The 15,958-nt window shown below is 40.4% G+C and overlaps 4 protein-coding genes across 6 annotated transcripts; 1 reads left to right on the forward strand and 3 right to left on the reverse strand.

Annotated features, from left to right (window-relative positions):
- Nucleotides 1-2,622: 2,622 nt before the first annotated feature.
- Nucleotides 2,623-3,081, reverse strand: LOC139197772 (uncharacterized). The gene is made up of 2 exons (XM_070825735.1): nucleotides 2,890-3,081; nucleotides 2,623-2,766 (listed from the first exon to the last, which is right to left on the reverse strand). Exons 1-2 carry the CDS (start codon nucleotides 3,079-3,081, stop codon nucleotides 2,623-2,625), a joined length of 336 nt encoding a protein of 111 aa, XP_070681836.1.
- A 1,904-nt stretch (nucleotides 3,082-4,985) lies between these two features.
- LOC139197773 (uncharacterized) lies at nucleotides 4,986-5,468 on the reverse strand. Its single transcript, XM_070825736.1, has 2 exons — nucleotides 5,329-5,468; nucleotides 4,986-5,244 (listed from the first exon to the last, which is right to left on the reverse strand). Exons 1-2 carry the CDS (start codon nucleotides 5,466-5,468, stop codon nucleotides 4,986-4,988), a joined length of 399 nt encoding a protein of 132 aa, XP_070681837.1.
- An 891-nt stretch (nucleotides 5,469-6,359) lies between these two features.
- On the forward strand, nucleotides 6,360-11,838 carry LOC139197429 (probable pectate lyase 12). 2 transcript variants are annotated; one of them, XM_070824836.1, is made up of 4 exons: nucleotides 6,360-7,101; nucleotides 7,441-8,341; nucleotides 8,865-9,070; nucleotides 11,529-11,838. In XM_070824836.1, the coding sequence occupies exons 1-4, from the start codon at nucleotides 6,965-6,967 to the stop codon at nucleotides 11,785-11,787; spliced, it is 1,503 nt and encodes a 500-aa protein (XP_070680937.1). In that variant the 5' UTR covers nucleotides 6,360-6,964; the 3' UTR covers nucleotides 11,788-11,838. The 2 variants fall into 2 exon arrangements, with proteins under 2 accessions (XP_070680937.1, XP_070680938.1); XM_070824837.1 differs by having other exon boundaries at nucleotides 6,376-6,537.
- A 1,157-nt stretch (nucleotides 11,839-12,995) lies between these two features.
- On the reverse strand, nucleotides 12,996-15,951 carry LOC139197430 (serine/threonine protein phosphatase 2A 57 kDa regulatory subunit B' beta isoform-like). 2 transcript variants are annotated; one of them, XM_070824838.1, is made up of 2 exons: nucleotides 14,635-15,951; nucleotides 12,996-13,551 (listed from the first exon to the last, which is right to left on the reverse strand). In XM_070824838.1, the coding sequence occupies exons 1-2, from the start codon at nucleotides 15,676-15,678 to the stop codon at nucleotides 13,225-13,227; spliced, it is 1,371 nt and encodes a 456-aa protein (XP_070680939.1). In that variant the 5' UTR covers nucleotides 15,679-15,951; the 3' UTR covers nucleotides 12,996-13,224. The 2 variants fall into 2 exon arrangements, with proteins under 2 accessions (XP_070680939.1, XP_070680940.1); XM_070824839.1 differs by having other exon boundaries at nucleotides 14,601-15,900.
- Nucleotides 15,952-15,958: the final 7 nt, after the last annotated feature.

Genomic DNA, 15,958 nt, shown 5'->3' on the forward strand with positions numbered 1-15,958 from the left:
CGCGCATGTGGGGGCGCGTCCCTGACAACATTTCAGACACTGGGGCCCAACGTGCAGATGGCAGAAATGTTACTGTTGGTGGCCACGTGGCACATTCTCGTCCGTTGGATTTCAACGGTTACTTTTTGTGGACCGTTGGATTTTCAACAGTAAAAAACAATTTAAAACCTTTTGCAATATCAACCTTTGGATTTGAGATCAACGGTTCACGTTATTCGCCTTTAAAAATTGAAAAAAGAAATCACATTAAAAAATTTTGAAATGTTACCGTTGTGCCACGTGGCACAATCTGGAAGGTTGGATTTATTTTTTTTAATCCAACGGCAGAAATTAATTAAGTTAATAAAAATTGTTAAAAATTAATAAAACAATCTAGAAAAAATTAAAAAAAAATTATTTTACTTTTCTATAAATACCTTCTCATTATCTTCTACCTTACACCACAATTTCATATTTTCTTAAATACTTTCAACCACATTCCAATCTTTCTCTCAAAATTTCTGAAATGTTACCGATTTGCTTCTTACTTCGTCATCTCTCCTTTTACGCTCCTCATCCTCTTCCTCTTCCATCACATTTTTGCCCACCTGGAGATTGAACATTTCTTCCCCTTACTTAAACAATTATTTCTCTTGCTCATCGATTTCCCACAACATCCTTGAAGAAGACATTGTAAGAAGAAAGCATAAACTATGAATAATGATAGAGATTTTGATTTTGGTGTGTGATTTCTTAGGATGGATGGTGGGTTATATGGAGGAAAAAAAAAAGGATTATGTTGTAGATAATGTCACGTGGCATGTCGTCATTGTTAAAAATCTGATCGAAATATATCCTCAAAGATTGTAAACAAATTGTGACACATGGCGCGACGTGATTGGTTAAAAATCTTATCAGAAATTTATCCTCAACAATTCTGAAAAGGTAACGACACGTAACACGACGATATTGGATAAATATCTTATCAAAATCCATCACCAAAAATTATCTTTTCGAATAATGACACTTGGCGCATGAAGAACGATTAAAAATCTTATGTGAAATTACAAATAAAATTATTTTGTATTATTTTATAAAATAAAAAATACTAATATTTTATTACCTATTGTCATGACTATTCAGCTTAGAGCAACTCCACCGTGTGGAGTAACCTGATGGACCGGCTAGAGAACAAGGGGCAATGGCCCCAGCAATGACGTCTAGACGGGGTGGGTGAGGCCATCTCCAACTGAAGGGTCCAAAAGGCCGAAAATAGCCCGAAAATCGTCACCAACCGGGGGCTAGGCCAGAGGGCTCTGGAATCTAGGAGGGCCCCACAGAATCGGAGAGGGCTGGAGGGCTGGTTGCATACAGCCAGCCAGCCAGCTCGGGGCTAGCCTTTTTTTTTAATGTTTTGTTATAACCGACAGTAATACATTTATACTAAATAATAGCATGTATTCTTGTCGGTTATAACCGACAAGATTTCTTAAGAAAAAATTCAAATGAAACGGCTAGTAGCCGTTGCATTTGATTTTTTTATTTTTTTTTACAGTTTTATTATTATTTTTTATTTACAAAATTTTTCATATAACTTCTATTTTTTCCTATAATTTCTATTTCACAAAATTTATTTCATATTTTTTTTAAATTCCATTTTTTTCCTATAACTTCTATTTCACAAAATTTGTTTCATATATTTTTTTAAATTCCATTTTTTTTCTTATAACTTCTATTTCACAAAATTTGTTTCATATTTTTTTAAAAATATATATTTTTCCTATAACTTCCTAAGCCATTATACAACATTAAATTAAATTAAGTAACATGAAACAACATCAAACAATATGAAACAACATTAAATAACATTAACCAACATAAAAATTATATAACATGAAACTTAAACAACATTTTTAAAAACATTTAAAAACATAAAACGTAAATACTTACTCAATGCTTCTTTGGGCCCAAAGATGTGCAACAAGATCTTGTTGTAGGTAATTGTTTGTGGCACGAGAACGTATCATTCTATAGTCTCATGTACTCATCTAGAGAGATACTACCAGTTCTTGGATTGAAAGGCAGATTAGGCTCATCATATATTTTTGCACGAGTCATTCTTGACCTATTTGGATATTCTTGGTCGTCATCGGACTCTCCATCAATATACCCATCTCGCTCATCCTTCATTATCATATTGTGTAATATGATGCAAGACATCATGATGGAGTCCAAATTTTCTCGACTCCACCCTCTTGCCGGTTCGCTGATGATCTTCCACCGTGCTTGTAGAATACCAAAAGCTCTCTTAACATCTTTCCAATATGCCTCTTGGTGTATGGTAAACAACTTTTCCGCATCATTCCTAGGGTTTGGAATTGCTTAGACAAGTGTCGCCCACTTTGGGTAGATGCCATTTGCCAAGTAATATCCCATATTGTATTGACGGCCGTTGATGTAGTAGTCAAGTTGAGGTGTTTTACCTTCCGTCAAGTTATTGAAGATGAGTGAACGCCCAAAAACTGTAATGTCATTTTGGGATCCAGGGACTCCAAAGAAAGCATGCCAGATCCATGTGTCATATGAGGCAACCGCCTTTAACACAACAGTTAGCTTTCTCAACCTTCTGCTAAAGCCTCATTGTCATCCAGTGGGACAGTTCTTCCAATCCCAATGCATGCAGTCTAATGACCCTATCATGCCCGGAAACCCACGGTCTTCAGCTTTGCGAAGGAGCCGATTAAAATCTTCTTGATTTGGCTCGCGGAGGTACTCGTCTTTGTAAAGCTGAAGAATTGTGTCACAAAATTCTTGAAGAGTATCAAGGCATGTAGACTCAGACATACCATGGGTTTCATCCATCGAATCAGCTGGGGAGCCATAGGCCATCATTCAGAGTGCAACAGTAACCTTCTTATGAGGTGAGAAACTAGGGCGGCCTGCTCTGTCCCACTTCTGTCGAAAGTACGGATTGACCTGCTGAACATCACAAAGTAAACGCTCGAAGACATGACGCCTCATCCGGAAACGACGTCTGAAATCCTCTTTTGTGTACACCGAGTTGGGGTCGAAGTAGTTGTTCATCATATTGGCATGCGTCATCGCTTTGTTTCATGGTTTGTAAGAGCGACCAGCAATAGAGCCACCCCATTGAGGTTGTTCCTCAGTTGGCTGACACATCATAGCCGCAGCCATGGCTGCTGCTATGTTTTGTTTGTTGCGCCTTACTTGAACTTCTTCATCAGACTCCTCATCTTCTCGTCTCATTTGCGCCTATTTTGCTTCTCTTTTGGAATTGGATGAGGACCCCCTGTTGGAATCTGAAGAGGATCCAAAGTTGGAATTCATTGCAAACTTGAATTGAAAGAGATTGAATTCAAAGTTATGTGAATTATATCCCAATATCCACTATATTTATAGCAAAAAAAAAATTCAAATCTAACGACTAGCTGACGTCAGCATGATGTCGGCTACCAACGGCTAGTTGACATCATGCTGACGTCACTTAGCCGTTGGATTTGAATTTAAGTTGTAGTTTTTAAATAATAAATTATGTTTGGCCTTCGGTTGGAGACGATTTTTTGTGAAAGGGTTAAAACGAGCCATCTAGCCCTTTGGCCCTCGATTGGAGACGAAGGCAAATATGACCATATACTGTTCATTAAAATATTAATATCTTGGAGAATCTTGGAGGGCCAGAGGGCTAAAACGAGTCATTTGGCTAGCCATCAGTTGGAGATGGCCTGATAGCGTAGGAGAGGGCTCGAGCTAGAATCGGTGGCCCAAGAGCTCGAGGTGGAGGTGACACAAAGCTGATGTCAGGGCGACGTCAGCCACGTTTTAATATTTTTTTAGTCAGGCAAATGCATAACATGCGCGTATGGGGCCGTGTCCCCGACAAGTTTTCAGGTGTTGGGGCCCGCGGCGCAGGCCTGCATAATGTTACCGTTGGAGGCCACGTGGAAGCTTTGCATCCGTTGGATTTCAACGATTAATTTTTGTGGATCGTTGGATTTCCAATGGTAAAAAAAAAATTAAAGCTTCATTAATTTCAGCTGTTGGATTTGAGATCAACGGTCCACGTTATTCGCCTTTATAGATTAAAAAAGTTCTGAAATTTCACCGTTATGCCATGTGTCACAATCTGGAAGGTTGGATTTGAAATTTTTTTAATCCAACGACAGAAATTAATTAAGTTAATAAAAAAATCTAAAATAAATGTTAAATTTTTATTTTTTTTATAAAAATTGATTTTTCTTTTCTATAAATACTTTCTCATTATCTTCTACCTTACACCACAATTTCATATTTTCTCAAATACTTTCAACCATATTGCAATCTTTCTCTTGAAGTTTCAATCCAATTGGTTTCCAACAAAATAACTAATGATGCAGGTACGAATTAGATGCTTATTGAAGATGTTACGTTGTGTTCTAGCTAGGTTGAAGTTACTCATGATCCGATTACAAGTAATGAGATGCAGTTGCGAGAAATGTGGAGTCTTATTCATACCAATTATCTTGAGAAAATTGGTGGGAAAAGAACAAAAGAATCGATGTCCAGTCGTTGGAGAATACTCATCCAATCGTTTAGTATGTGGAGAGACGCATTGGCACAAGCTGGTAGTAATCTTCAAAGTGGGGAAAATTTAGCGGATCAGGTAACAATATATTATTTATTTCTTAGTACTATACCCAAATTTACATTAGCTACTTTGATTATAATCTCTCCTGCATTGTGCAGACACTTCATGCACAAGTAAGGACATTGAGGTCATTTTGAGCCCCTGGAACACCAAAAAAAACGTGTCAAATCCATGTATCAAATGATGTCATTGCCTTTAAAATGATACTTTTTGCTCATTTTCTATCCCCATAAGCTCATCGCTATGCACTTGGACAGTTTTTCCAGGTCTAATGCATACAGTCGATGCTTCCAATCATCCCAGGAAAACCTAGCATCTTGGCCCTCTTCGGGAGCTTTTGCAAGTCCATCTTAGTAAGTCTCTAGAGGTATTCTGTAGTGTAGAGAGATTCGATTACGGAGCAAAAGCTCATCAGGGACTCAATAATGGTTGATTTCCCCATCCTCGCTATCTCATCCGTTTGGTCTACAGATACTCCATATGCAAGCATCCGCAAGGCAGCAGTAATTTTTTGCTCATGAAGGGGACTCGTAACACCAAAAACATCATTCTTTTGCACAAAGTAAGAATCATGGTTGCAAACAGCAATCATGATTTTGTTGAACAAATATCGTTCCATTCTAAAATGACGTCTAAAGTATGTATCAAGGAATGCACTGTTATAGACAAAATAATCGTCCAAAAGATCCTTACCTCGTCGTTACCTGATTCTATCAATGTTTGCGAAATATCTGGGCCTGCAGATCTGAGCCACATCTTGGATGACTCGACGGGAATGTGAGGCTCTTTGACTTCTTGCTTCATCATCTCTCTTTTTACGCTCCTCATCCTCATCCTCTTCCATCTCATTTTGGGCCACCTAGAGATTGAACATTTATTCCCCTTACTTAAACAATTCTTTCTCTTGCTCCTCGATTTCCTACAACATCCTTGAAGAAGAAGACATTGTAACAAGGAAGCAGAAACTATGAACAATGATAGAGATTTTGATTTTGATTTTAATGTGTGATTTCTTAGGATGGATGGTGGGTTATATGAAGGAAAAAAAAATGATTAGGTTGTAGATAATGCCACGTGGCATGTCGTCATTCGTTAAAAATCTGATCGAAATCTATCCTCAAATATTGTAAACATATTGTAACACGTGGTGCAACGTGATTGGTTAAAAATCTAATCGGAAATCCATCCTCAACAATTCTGAAAAGGTAACGACACGTGGCACAACAACATTGGATAAATATCTTATCGATATCTTTCCCCAAAAATTGTCTTCTCAGATAATGACACGTGGCGCAACAAGAATGATTAAAAATCATATCTGAAATTACAAATAAAATTATTTTGTATTATTTTATAAAATAAAAAATACTAATATTTTATTGTTTATTGCCATGACTATTCAATGTAGGGGTGAAGATGCAAAATCAGTTACTGTTCATTAAGGCTATTCAATAGTGACTTGCCTTGGGAGGCCTTTGCAACACTGGAGTTGCTCTTAGAGATGAAGATGCAAAAGACAGTTAGTGTTCATTAAAGATAATTAATGTTCACTAGAAACTATTCAATAGTGAGTTGCCTTAAAGGACCTTTACCATGCTAAAGTTGCTCTAACGGCAGCCACGGCGCCTCCGTTTTTCACCGGGCAAAAAAAGAAAATTACTGAAAGCCTGCAAATCTTTTATTTTTGGTAAAAAAAAAAAAAAAAAAAAAAGCCTGCAAAGTTTTAATTAACCTCCAAAATCTTTTCTAATCACATCACCAAAAGCGGAAAGGGTTCTTGTCCACACTAGAACCCGAAAGAGGCTATAATTTACATCTCAGGATAACAACATTCATAACTTTCCTCAAAGAATCTTAATCCCAGCACAAAATCTAAATTTCGGATAAGCTCTCACCCTAGATTAGCATACAAGGTAAGAATGTGAGTGACTGAAAGAGTGCAAGGCAGATTTCTGGAGAGAGAGAAGGAGAGACTTCCTCACTTTCTCTCTCCTACTCCTCCTCCGACGGCCTCCACGGCTGTCCCTATAAGAGCCAACGGCAGCAGCCAATCTTCCTTTCTTTTCGAACCCTAGAAGAAAAGTTACCACATTTCCCCCAATTTAATAATTTAAATCAAGTTTTTCCCTTAATTTAATCATGGTTTATTATATAAACCCACCTCACATTTCCCCAAATTTGCAGCTTCCGAAGTTTTTGTTACTGGGAGGCAGCCAAGCCAAGTAAGCAAGACATCTTCCTCTAATCCTCCTCCAAAGGAAGAGTCTTGCACACAGATGCAATAAAACCCCAACAACAAACAAACCATCCAAATCCAACCCCCCTCATTATTGTTCAACAATGCTTCTTCCTACCACCTGCATTCTCTTAATTTGTTTCTCTCTATCCCTTCTCTCTAAAGCTTCTTCTTCCTCCTTGAACCTCACCCTCCCTCACCAGCACCCAGACCCTGATGCTGTTGTTTATGAAGTTCAAAGGTTAGAACCCTCATTTCTGCCCCCAAGTTACTCAAATCCCCATCTGGGGTCTGCTCATTTTCGATTTTGCAAACTGGGTTTTGCTCATTTTTCTTTATTTTGCAAAAAGGGTTCGTCTTGGCTCCCCATTTTTCAGCTAAAACCCCTGTCTGGGTTTGGTACATTTTGGTGTTTAATGCTCTGGCACACACTGCTTTCAAAAATCCCTTCTGGGTTTTTCACAAATCATACATTTTAAGCTGTTAGACCAAAAATCCCAATCTGGGTTCAGCTAATTTTTTCTGCATTTTACCTCATTTTCCCACTAACCAAACAGGGCACTCTGTTTTTTGTGTTCAGGAGAGTCAATGCGTCTGTTTCCAGGCGCCAAATGCTGTCCATTGATGTCAAGGACCAAAGCAAGTGCCTCAGCGGTAACCCAATCGACGACTGCTGGCGCTGCGAGGACTGGAGCAACAACCGCCAAAGGCTCGCCGATTGCGGCATTGGGTTCGGCATGGACGCCTTGGGGGGCAAAGGGGGCCTGATCTACATAGTCACCGACTCCTCCGATTCCAACCCGGCGAACCCAACTCCGGGCACGCTCCGCCACGCCGTCATCCAAACCGAGCCCCTCTGGATCATCTTCTCCGCCGACATGACCATCAAGCTCAAATACGAGCTCATTGTCAACAGCTTCAAGACCATCGACGGCCGCGGCGTCAACGTCCACGTCACCGGCGGTGGATGCATAACCCTCCAGTACGTCTCCAACATCATCATCCACAACATCCACGTGCACCACTGCAAGCCCGCCGGCAACACCAACATCGCCTCCAGCCCCACCCACGTTGGCTGGCGCGGCAAATCGGACGGCGACGGCATCTCCCTCTTCGGCGCTCGCAAAATCTGGATCGACCACTGCTCCCTCTCGTTCTGCGCCGACGGACTGATCGACGCCATCATGGGGTCCACCGGAATCACGATTTCCAACAACTACTTCGCCCACCACGACGAGGTGATGCTATTGGGCCACGACGACAAGTACCAGCCGGACAGCGGGATGCAGGTGACGATTGCGTTTAACCACTTCGGTGTGGCGCTGGTGCAGCGTATGCCGCGGTGCAGACGCGGGTACATCCACGTGGTGAACAACGACTTCACGCGGTGGGAGATGTATGCTATCGGCGGTAGCGGTAACCCCACCATCAACAGCCAGGGGAACCGCTACACTGCTCCTCAGGACCAGAACGCCAAGGAGGTAAGAATTGTAATTTTTGTAAAGTTCGTGTCTTTTTTAATTTTACGTTCGGATTAGAGGGAAAATTGAAAAAGGTTAGCATGATTGTTTCATGATTTTGAGAATTTGTTCTTTGGCGGGCCCAGTGGGCGGCGCGTTGGGTTTGTTATAGTCACGCGCTTCCAGGTGGCATCGGTTGTCTCTTTAATGCCTACATGTCAAATGGGAAAAAGGGGTCACATGGTGCGATACATCGTCCCACTTGCACTGGCGTTTAACTTGCATACTTGAATAAAATGTATAATAATAAGATTGATTTGTAATACCGTCACAAATGTTTTATGCTCTTAAAACATGAGTTTAGGGAGAGAAAAGGTTTTACGTTTGTATGTGTGATTGTTTGAAAGTGAAAAGGGCACCATTGACAGAGACAGTAGTGCCTGACAGTGTGCATGTGGAGGCAGCTGTTCGTTTGGCATGACCTGGTGAGAGTCAAAAGACCAAATTGTTTTATGATATTTTTGTTCGCGCCTGTTGTGCACAGGTGACAAAGCGCGTGGACACGAACGAGGGGGACTGGTCAGACTGGAATTGGAGGACGGAGGGGGACATAATGGTAAACGGCGCGTTTTTCGTGCCGTCCGGCGCGGGAATGAGCACTCAGTACGCCAAGGCCTCAAGCATCGAGCCCAAGTCCGTTGCTCTCATCGAACGAATCACAGCCAACGCCGGTGTTTTCGGTGATCCAAGGTACGTAAAATTACCACAACACCCTTCCCTTCTTTACTTTCTCAACTGTACTACCTGCCACATTAACTGTCTTACTGATAGAAAATTTGGACAAAATGACCAAAGTACCCTTGCATTGCATGATACTGTCTTTTTTTTATTTTATTTTATTTTTTTTTCTTTTTCTTACTGGGTGGCTTTTTTGGGTAGGAAGCACTTTTGTTAGATGTCTTTCTATTACACACTTACAAGTTAAAATGGTTCTCATAAAAGCACTTAAAAGGCTAAGAGAACAATTTTACTGTAAGACAAGCGTTTTTAGTTATCCGAAAACGATTTTTATTATTAGTAGTGTAGTTAGTGTAGTTATGTGGAAATGAAAAGAGTGGGAAAATGGAGTAGGGTTTTTGTATGGGTGCACGTGATCATGATGGGGCCATTGGGAATCTAGCCGCTGATAGATAGCAGCCTTACAGTTGTTTGAGTTGTCTAAGTCCTAGTGTTGCCCGTTGTCTTTCCACTTCTACTTTTCTGCTTGGCAAAAAGCACCCAATGTACCATTCTCATTAATTACAGCTTATTAAATTACAAATCTGCTTTTGCTTAATTTTAAACAATTAAGCTGTGACCTTGGGATTTATATGCAAGTATGTCCACCCACTCTTGTTTTTGTCATTTGATGCTTTCTAGGCTTCTTGGGCGTTTGACCTTCTCAAAAGACCATCTTATTTTACAAACCAACAAATGGTGCAAATGATAAAGTGTATGAAAATAAACACTCTATTTTAGTATTAGAAATGTTAACGAGATTCTTTATTGAGTCTTTGGTATATTTTATTTAATATTAATTTCCGTACCAGTATTGTAAAATATTATGTAAAAAATGTGAGATGGCAGAGAATTTATTAATAATATCATTTTTGAATCTCCTTAGCATTTCTCTTTTACTACTGGACGGGAAGTGATTTTTCACTACTAGTTGTTTAAGCATTTTAATTGAATAAATTAAAATTAAAGCAGAACTTGGGACAAAGGAAAAAGTGGGAGTGTTAAAATCACTAATTTATTAACTATTTCGGGATCAACTGAATACCAAAAATGCCCTTGTGCTTGAGATGCAGTTACAGTGGGGAGGGATAGGTAGGTTTATCTTTGTTGTGGGGGGGGGGAAGATTGGTGCAACATTGTCAACAACTAATAAAGAGTGTCCCCATTAGAAGAAGCTTGTGAGATGTTTAGATTAGTGAAGTGTAAGCGCGTGTAAGGAGGAGGAAAAGTGCAAAAGTTTTGCATGTGGAGCCTTCTTGTTTTAGTGATGCTTGTGCTGTAGGAGGAGGCCCAGGTTTGGCCATGGCTTCCTGTGCTCTGCATTGGGAAGGTGACTCACATATTCCCATCATCTGCTTTTCAGCCAGCAAGTGTGGGGTCCTTTTATACGATTTTTCAGATGTATGGGCCCGCCCCTGCATTTTATTTTGCTATTGGGTCCACTCCTGTGATATGATAATAACCAAATCTAGATATGGACAACTTGCCCATGCATTGGCATTGAGCATTGGACCCCAGGTCCTGAGTCTTGACTGTGAGACCTTTCCCTTTTTTAAAAAACAAATATGTTTTCCTTTCTTTTTTTAACTGACTGATTCTTAACTTTGATGTCATTCAGTCCTTTTAGTTTTCAGATTAGATTACTCTATGGGGTTTTTGTAGATTACTCTTCTTTAGTTTATTAAATCCGACACTCAGAAATTGAGAGGGATGTATGAGAAGTAAAAATGGGTGTGTGAATGATATTATTGATCAACGAGCCGGAACAACCCAAGTCCATGAACCATAGGCTAGAGTGATTCGAGGATTGGGGGGTTAATGAACCATGTCGGGCTTGAGTTGGGGTGATATGTGGGGATGGTTTAGTATGTTCTTATTCCTGGTCTTGCTAGATACTGACAATGTGTATCATTCGCTTTTCCGGCCATGGATTGAGAAAAATAAATATTGACGAACGCTGGCATAACGATCTCCAGCTAGCTGTTTGTACTACTTTCGCCGAAGATTGCTTCCAATTCTGTCAAAATTTCAGCAGATTTCTTATCTGACTTTCCCTCGGATTGTTTCTTTGCTGCATTGTTTTCCAATCCTTTATCCCAAAACGGCTAAAGCAATTCCAACAACTTGAGAAAGGACTTGCCAAACTAGGAAGCCTCCCCCCACAGCCCCCTCCTATCCCCTATGGCACCAGCCCCTTCCCAATCTCTAGATTGTTTACTGGTGAAGGCTAACGGCAGTCGTCCTCATACACGTTAGGCAACTGTTCATGTTCTTCGCAGACGTCGCTACATCTTAAAACTTGTTGCAGATTGTTATTGTTTGGGGTTTATTTTCATGGACTCTTCTGTTGCACCAAATGTCACCATTCATGTCCTTTTGTTATTCATTTACTTATCCGGTTGTAACTTTCAACCCTGTTGTCATGTTGTAGGGAGAGCAGTCGCGTAACAAGCCCCGATGATGGGACCATCACCGACGGCGGCAGCACCACCAGTGGCAGTGGAGGATCGAACGGCAAGGGCAATGACGATGACTATTTCGGAATGATATTTGGGAACGGTGCTGGACCAAGCTCTTCATCATCTTCAAACACAATATTCTTGTCTCTCTTAATTATTTTTATTTTGTACGTTACCACCAATCATGGTGGCGCTCTATTATCACTACCCTTATTATTAACATTATTATAAAATTCAAACAAAACAAATTTGGGAAAAATTTTCTCAAATTGTTTGATTGCTTCTGTGGTCCCCACATATGCTTTTATTTATCTGCATTATTATAGGTTTCTTGATCCTTAAGATGACATAATTTTGGGTTTTGCACACTATCAAGTGAGTGAGGTGGTTTTTGAGTGTGTTTTTGACTTTGAAAGATCATGTTTTGGATGTTTTGATTGGTTGAGATCGGTAGGTTTATCGAGGAGAAAAACTTGAGTAGGAGGATGGATCACGTTGTCTGCAGGTCACTTCTCACAAAAGGTATAAATTTATCAACTAGATCGTCTACAAGGCATTTTTCGCACAAGGAATAGGACCCATTGTGGTTTAGTTCATGCGACTCCACGAGAGTCTTGCTCAATGTGATATTTATTATAGTCAGGCTGCTCTACCAAAGTTTCTTCCTTGATGGAGATGATGTCGGAAAGAAAAGAAAAGGAGAAAATTATGGAGAGAATCGTTGGATAGGATATGGTTGGTCGAGACGGCATTTTCGGATGGCAAGTCAAATTCAGGGGCTTATCCTTTCTGTTTTTTTTTTGCATCATCAACCGACTATTTTTGAATTTTGAGTGCTTCTCCGAGTGATAATAATGTAGTTTAACATGGCATGTTTCTTCCTTGGAATCTATCTTATCTTGAGAGCGCCCGCCCCCCTTCCCCCTTTTCTCCTCTTCTGTTCTTGTAAGCTAAAATCTAAAAGTGCTTCTATGAGTGCTTTTTTCACATTCGTGCACGGTGCTTATTCTACCTTTATGAATTGTGGCCTGGTAAAACAAAATCTAAAAGTGCTTCTTTGAGTGCCTTTTTTAACATTCGTGCAAATGCTTACTATACTGTTGTGAACTGTGTGCTAGTAAAAGTAAAAAAAGGAAACAGAAACAGAAGAAAAAAGTTTTACATAGCAAGGTTTATTTGAAAGCCGGAAATGGTGTGGTGCTCCTACCTCTAATCGCAGAGCATTTTTCAAACACATTCCACGGCAAAGATTCTGAGTCTTGCCTTCTCTGTTCACTGCCCTCGACAACGAATGAGGAAAAAACAAGGCCGAAGTGGTGAGTTTCGTACCGCATGCATTCCCAGAAAGCTACTGCAATAATCGTTAAGGAATTTGAACAAAAATACATTTATAAGCTTGTCGAAGAACACGAAATCACCGAGTAATTTGACCCAGAGAATGAACACAGCCTAAAGTAGGATATGTATAATTAAAAGAAAGTATGCACATAGCTTTTCCCTTTTGCAAGCATTCACAATCTGCCATCAGTCATTTCACCTTGTTACAATATCTATATTTTCCTCCGTTACGGATTATCTGTAGGCTTGGAAGGACTTCGCCATTGCAACGAGTTTGAAAAAAAAAACCATCTAAGTAGAAAATTTGAATTATTTATGTCCTATATTTAGTTAATTAACCATGACCATATCCTCACCGCCTGCATTTGCCGCCACTGCTTCTATTCTCTTCCAAGTCAATTCCCGCTGCTCTTCCAATTCTCTAGTCCTGTTTTCTTTCTCTAAGTATTGCTGTTGGCACTTTGCAAACAATTCTGTGTCCATTTCCTGGAACATCCTTCGGACGTTTCCTGTCAATCCATGGATTGCTTGGTTCCAGTGACCTTGCGTATTCTTGTCTAACGCTTCAAAGACTAACGGTAATATCACATTACGGTTCTGAGAAATTAAAGTTACAATGTGCTCACTGTTCCACAAGTAAAGAGCTCGTTCAGCAACCTGCCACACATGTTTACGTTAGAAACACTTTTCAAACAGAACCAGAAACACTTCTCAGTTAAGCTTTCTACTTCATTGCCAAGAAGATATTTTGTTGTGTGATGACAAGTAAGATGCATGTACCAATAGATTGCGATCCAAAATTAGTAGTAATACAACAATGCGATAACTTTATCGATTAAAGAGGAGAGAAAATGTGAAACTATAGACACTGCCTAGCTGTTATGAAAACTCTGGACCAAGCAAAGGTATTTGTTGGCTAAACTGTCCTTAACCCTCTTTGGGGACAACAGTTTTTGATTAAAAAAAAGCACTCTAATTTATAATTGGAGCGTTATACTCAAATTTCAAACCCATTATTCTCCAATCATCTATAAATAAACCCTTCACAATCCAAACTTTAGAAGGAAAAAAACACCCATTTGATTAAAAGAAGGGCCCAATCATAATAAGTAGTATATACAAAGGCTAGAAAATTACAAGCATGCCATCAAATTTAAAACCAAGCCCAATGCCCCACTTTTACAAAGAATAAAAACCTAAGCAAAACACTTTTGGAATGGCCCAATCAAGATAAGTAGTTCATGTACGTTGCAGAGGTGGATGATTATCAGCCTAACACTGCCAGCATGCTACACACAGCTATGTATAGACACCCAAAACCTGCTGTCCAAAAGACTGGCACAAGTGCAACATAAGACATTAAAACACTATTGGGAGATCACCAACTTGGAATGACATACACATCGAAGGAATCATTCTCATTCGGTTTAGGTTCAATCAGTCTCGGGTGACAATGGAAGAGGGCAAAGGAAACCATCAAAGTAACAGTAATCAGCATACAATAAACGGGTAATTCTCCATCAACTCATTAACTTATTTCATAGTATCCGATGTAATTAACTAATGACACATTTTGATCACATTTATCTCAACAATGTTAGAAAGATTACTGATGAAAATGATAACATTCCAAAACCAAAATGCCCTCTAAAGATAAAGATGCTTTTGAAACGCAAAAAACAATTAAATGATATCTACCATGCTACTTGCGTAAAAGGAAACAGTGTCTTTTGCATTCACCTGGAAATGAGGGCTGTTAAGACAGCGTCCAATCTGTCTAAAAAGCGGAACCATACATCTTTGAAACTCGTCAGCCTGCGTAGCCTGCAAAACATCTTCCAACTCTGCGAGAAACAGAACCTCCTTTTGACAATTGGTGACCGGCCAATACTTCAATAACCCCTTGATCACCGGTTCGGCCAACTTAGAATCCTTGTCTACAAACTGTATGATACAATAGGCCAACTGGTAATGATACGCAGATACGGACTTGGGTTTGTGCAGGGGAATAAGTGCCCTAATTAGGAACAGCTTATGCTCCTCTTTCATCGGCAACGCAAAGCCGTTTATTATACTCCCTAGAATCTCCAACAACTCACCAATCCCACAATGCTTCTGTGTCTCGAATATAAACCTATAAAACACATTGTTCATGGCCTTCCTAATAAAGGGTCTATGAACCATGAACTTCCCATAAATCCTATGCAAAAGGGTTTTCAAATACTCGCGTTCCCGGGGATCCTCCGAATCGAACAACTCCATTAACCTCAGCACAAATACATGATCAATGTAACGCTTGGCAACTTTAGCATCGGTTTCAGGGGATGCAATGTACCTTAACAAGAGTTCATAGACAATTTGGAGGTGGGGCCAGGAGGGTTCCTGATAAGGTTCATCCTCGTCCGGTTCGACCAGGTCCGATGACGGCGGCAGGCACCGGAAGATGTTGATTGACACCATGCGGATGAGCTCCTCTTGCATTGGACCGGTGAGCTTGCAGGAACCGGAGTCGATGAAGTCGACGAGCTCCATTAGGGTTTGGCGCTTGAGCTCCTTTTCCCCAACAGATTTGAGGGAGCTGGAGAAGTCGCAGTAGAAAGAGCAAAGCTGGAGCTTTTTGAGAAGGAGGGCCGGGCGGTCCGAAACGGCGGCGTCTCGGAAGAGAGGGAGAGTTTCCATGGGTGGAGAGAGAGCGGCGAGTTGTGAATCGGGGTAGAACTCGGAATCGGTGGAATCAGGTTTTGGGGATTTGCGGTGGCCGCGTTTTATAATTCTGGTGAGCATTTTTTTTTTTTTTTTTGTAGGGAATTTTGGGAAGGGATAAGGAGGACCTAGGAGACTGGAATGGAGAGGAAAGTTAGGGTTTTGGGGAGGGGATAAGGAGGGATTTGGGGGGAGAGGGATTGGGGATTGGAAATCATTTGGGTGTTTGGGAGGTGGGAAAATTTGCAGAGAAAGTGTGGGAAAGTTTGGAGAGTGGAGTGTTTGATTGAGGAAGTAGTTTATGGTCACACTTGTTCGAACTGGGGGAGTAAAGCTACACCATAAATGGAAAGTTATTGAC

The sequence above is a fragment of the Malus domestica genome, chromosome 07 (genome assembly GCF_042453785.1).
Source record: "Malus domestica chromosome 07, GDT2T_hap1".
Lineage (NCBI taxonomy): Eukaryota > Viridiplantae > Streptophyta > Magnoliopsida > Rosales > Rosaceae > Malus > Malus domestica.

Excerpts from the sequence above, each read along its gene's own strand:
- LOC139197772 (XM_070825735.1), bottom strand. The coding sequence starts at position 3,081 with ATGACGCATGCCAATATGATGAACAACTACTTCGACCCCAACTCGGTG. Across the intron at positions 2,767-2,889 it reads GTTTCTCACCTCATAAGAAG|CTTTACAAAGACGAGTACCT; the intron begins GTTACTGTTGCA and ends ACAATTCTTCAG.
- LOC139197773 (XM_070825736.1), bottom strand. The coding sequence starts at position 5,468 with ATGGAAGAGGATGAGGATGAGGAGCGTAAAAAGAGAGATGATGAAGCA. Across the intron at positions 5,245-5,328 it reads GCAAACATTGATAGAATCAG|AATGGAACGATATTTGTTCA; the intron begins GTAACGACGAGG and ends ACGTCATTTTAG.
- LOC139197429 (XM_070824836.1), top strand. The coding sequence starts at position 6,965 with ATGCTTCTTCCTACCACCTGCATTCTCTTAATTTGTTTCTCTCTATCC. Across the intron at positions 7,102-7,440 it reads GTTGTTTATGAAGTTCAAAG|GAGAGTCAATGCGTCTGTTT; the intron begins GTTAGAACCCTC and ends TTTTGTGTTCAG. Across the intron at positions 8,342-8,864 it reads AGGACCAGAACGCCAAGGAG|GTGACAAAGCGCGTGGACAC; the intron begins GTAAGAATTGTA and ends TGTTGTGCACAG.
- LOC139197430 (XM_070824838.1), bottom strand. The coding sequence starts at position 15,678 with ATGCTCACCAGAATTATAAAACGCGGCCACCGCAAATCCCCAAAACCT. Across the intron at positions 13,552-14,634 it reads TTAACAGCCCTCATTTCCAG|GTTGCTGAACGAGCTCTTTA; the intron begins GTGAATGCAAAA and ends CATGTGTGGCAG.